General features: G+C 48.7%; 1 protein-coding gene across 1 annotated transcript; it reads left to right on the top strand.

Annotated features, from left to right (window-relative positions):
• The first annotated feature begins 724 nt into the window (after window positions 1–724).
• Window positions 725–2,662, top strand: LOC116747553 (spindlin-2). Its single transcript, XM_032619914.1, has one exon. It carries the CDS (start codon window positions 1,716–1,718, stop codon window positions 2,490–2,492), a length of 777 nt encoding a protein of 258 aa, XP_032475805.1. The 5' UTR covers window positions 725–1,715; the 3' UTR covers window positions 2,493–2,662.
• Window positions 2,663–3,028: the final 366 nt, after the last annotated feature.

Below are 3,028 nucleotides of genomic sequence, written 5' to 3'. Positions count from 1 at the left end.
CTACAAAGAATTATTAAGACCTGAGTTTGCAAAATGACCACAGATTTCTAAGAGGTTTTTTAGAAAAAGGTTAGGAAAATAATCAGTGTTCATATTTTGCTTGAAGCCCTACGGAATGAGATTTACAGTGGATTTAGGGTGGATTATTTTCTTCAAGTGAATTTTCTGAATTTTACAGTGTCCACATTGTGCATGCAATTCTTTTGCAATCTGTGAAAAAGAAAAAAGAAGAAAAGGAATAAAAAATCTTCAAGAAGTAAAGTCTGAAAATGACCAGAGAGTAAAAATTACCTAGATTGTGTCAAGATGGCAGACGAAGCACAAGCGCATTTCTCCTGTCCTACCTCAAATCCCTTTAAATGGCAGGAAAGGCAGGTTTCCGTATATAGAGAATAACATCCGAAGGGCACAGGGGGAAAAGAAAAGGGGAATTCTTGGAAGATGGAAAGCAGATGGGGCAGGGGCACTGAGGTGGGGGTGGGGTAGGGGTGGGGAAAACGGGGGCCCTGAACTTGAGAGTGGGGGCAAAGCAGTCGGAGTGGGGAGTTGTGGGCAGGGAAAGGCGGCTCCAGGTTTTGGAAAGGGGGTGGGAGCGGGAGATAGAAACTCCTCCCAGACCCAGGGCAGAGGTGGGCTTGAGAGTGGCGGGGGCGGGGAGGGTGGCAGTGTTTGGCAGGAAGGGGAGGCCTCTCTCCTGGCAGGAAGCTGCGCGACGGTTGTAAGAGGGAGGAGACTGCGGCTGCGGCAGCGGCTTCTGGGATCCCGATGTGGCAGAGGGGCCGTCACCGCCAACAAGGAGGTGGAGGGCCCGCGAGCCCGGTGTTGGAGACACTGCTGCCATCCTTTTCTCCTGGCCTGCTGTCCTCCTAGACACGCTGGTCGCCTAAGGATCCTCCCCTCCCAGCTCTTGCAAACTCCGAACTCGTCGCCTGCTGATTCTCTTTCACCACGGGTTCACAGCGGAGGCAGCAGTGAGGTGTCCGATTTGGACACGTGAGGCCTGCGATCCCCGGAATTGGGGAGGTGGGCCCTGGACTAGAGAATCGGAGGATGAGGGTTGGTGGATGCCAGGAGGGAAGATTGGGGTGTGTGCTGGGACAGGAGATGAGGGAGACTGACAAGGGTGATTTGGGGACAGGAGGGTGGGGGTAGGGGGAGCCAAAGAGCACCTGGATGGTATACAAAGGTGGCCCCAGAAAGAGAAATAGATTTGTTCTGGGCACCCAGCGGCAAAATGGGGATGACCAGGAAGAGATACGAAGGAGAGGTGAACAACAAGCAGAAGCCATGGGGATGGGGGGCAAAACAGATGAAGAGCAGACGGCAATGAGCAGGGGAAAAGGAGACTATGTAAGTGCAAATGGAGAGACAGGGTGGGAGCTAATAAACGGTGAATATCTGTGTTTGGTGTGGGGACCGCAGTATGGTAACAGGATAAGGCATTAGCCAAAGGAGCCTGCTCCCTCATGCTGGGGCCTCAACCACCAAAACCATCACCTCTCCAACCCTCCAGCACAGCCAAATAAGTTTGGAGGGAGGACAATGTTGGCAAGCATCGAATAGCATTTTGATAGCCAGCATCCCTGCTGCACACGTGAATAACTTGGGCTGTAATACATATACCTGGTGCCCAGGGAATTTGCAATGCAGAGAAAAAAACCTCACACTATAGTACACTAAATGTTTCTCCCTAGCCTCTTCCTCCCCCTGCAGGTATGAAGACCCCTCACAAAAAGGCAGCTGCAGGGCAGCAAACCAGGGAAATTGTCGATGGCCACAAAGGGTCTGAAAGTATGAGGAAGAAAAACACTTCTCAAAAGAAGCAGAGAGGCAGACCTTCCTCCCAGCCCTGCAGGAAAATCGTGGGCTGCAGAATTTCACACGGATGGAAGGAAGGCAATGAGAGCATCACCCAGTGGAAAGGAACCGTTCTGGATCAGGTGCCTATAAATCCTTCTCTTTATCTGGTGAAATATGATGGAATTGACTGTGTCTACGGACTGGAACTTCACAGAGATGAAAGGATTTTAAAGCTTAAAATCCTTCCTGATAAGGTGCCATTTTCTCGACACAGAGATGTGCACCTTGCAAACACCATAATTGGTAAAGCTGTGGAACATATGTTTGAGGGTGAGCATGGTTCTAAGGATGGATGGAGAGGAATGGTCTTGGCCCAAGCACCTATCATGAAAGCCTGGTTTTATATTACCTATGAGAAAGATCCTGTCTTGTACATGTACCAGCTTCTAGATGATTATAAAGAAGGAGACCTCCATATCATGCCAGAGTCCAGTGAGTCTCCTCCAGCAGAGAGGGAGCCAGGAGGAGTTGTAGATGGCCTGATAGGTAAACATGTGGAATATACCAAAGAAGATGGCTCCAAACGGATCGGCATGGTCATTCACCAAGTGGAAGCCAAACCCTCTGTGTATTTCATCAAGTTTGATGATGATTTCCATATCTATGTCTATGATTTGGTGAAAAAGTCCTAACTGTTAGGGTAAACTTTGCCACATTTGTGAAAACAAATGTGTACTTTGTAGACATGCAAAATAATGTTACGTTTCAGTGTATTGAAAGCTTTAGGGTCCCTGTTAATCTGACATCTTTGCCAGCATAACTGTTGTTTTGTCCTGAAAAATACAAATTTATGTGGCCATGACATGCTGTGTGTAAGGAATTTGTCATGTTGAAACGATTGGGTGTGTTTGGTGGATGGGGCATGAAAGGAAGGAACAGCTGTAAATTCAGACTGTGAATAAAGATCAGCTAGTATCATAATCAGTTATCTAAAAATGGAATAGGACTTAGCTGGTCTGGTCTAGGGAGGGAGGAGGAGAAGGAACTAGCGATGAGCTGTGGGGGAAGGGAGAAGGGGAGGTGGCTGCTTAGCAGGAGGTGGGGAGGGGTCAGAAATGGAGAGGCTCCCTATTGGGAGGGATGACCTAAGAGGGGTAGGCACACAACTGGGAGGGGGTGAAGAATAACAGAGGGAGAGTGAGATCTTAAGGCTTAGAGGAAAACAGAC

Source organism: Phocoena sinus, chromosome X (assembly GCF_008692025.1).
Source record: "Phocoena sinus isolate mPhoSin1 chromosome X, mPhoSin1.pri, whole genome shotgun sequence".
Lineage (NCBI taxonomy): Eukaryota > Metazoa > Chordata > Mammalia > Artiodactyla > Phocoenidae > Phocoena > Phocoena sinus.
This window is presented reverse-complemented; position numbering and strand designations above follow the sequence as displayed.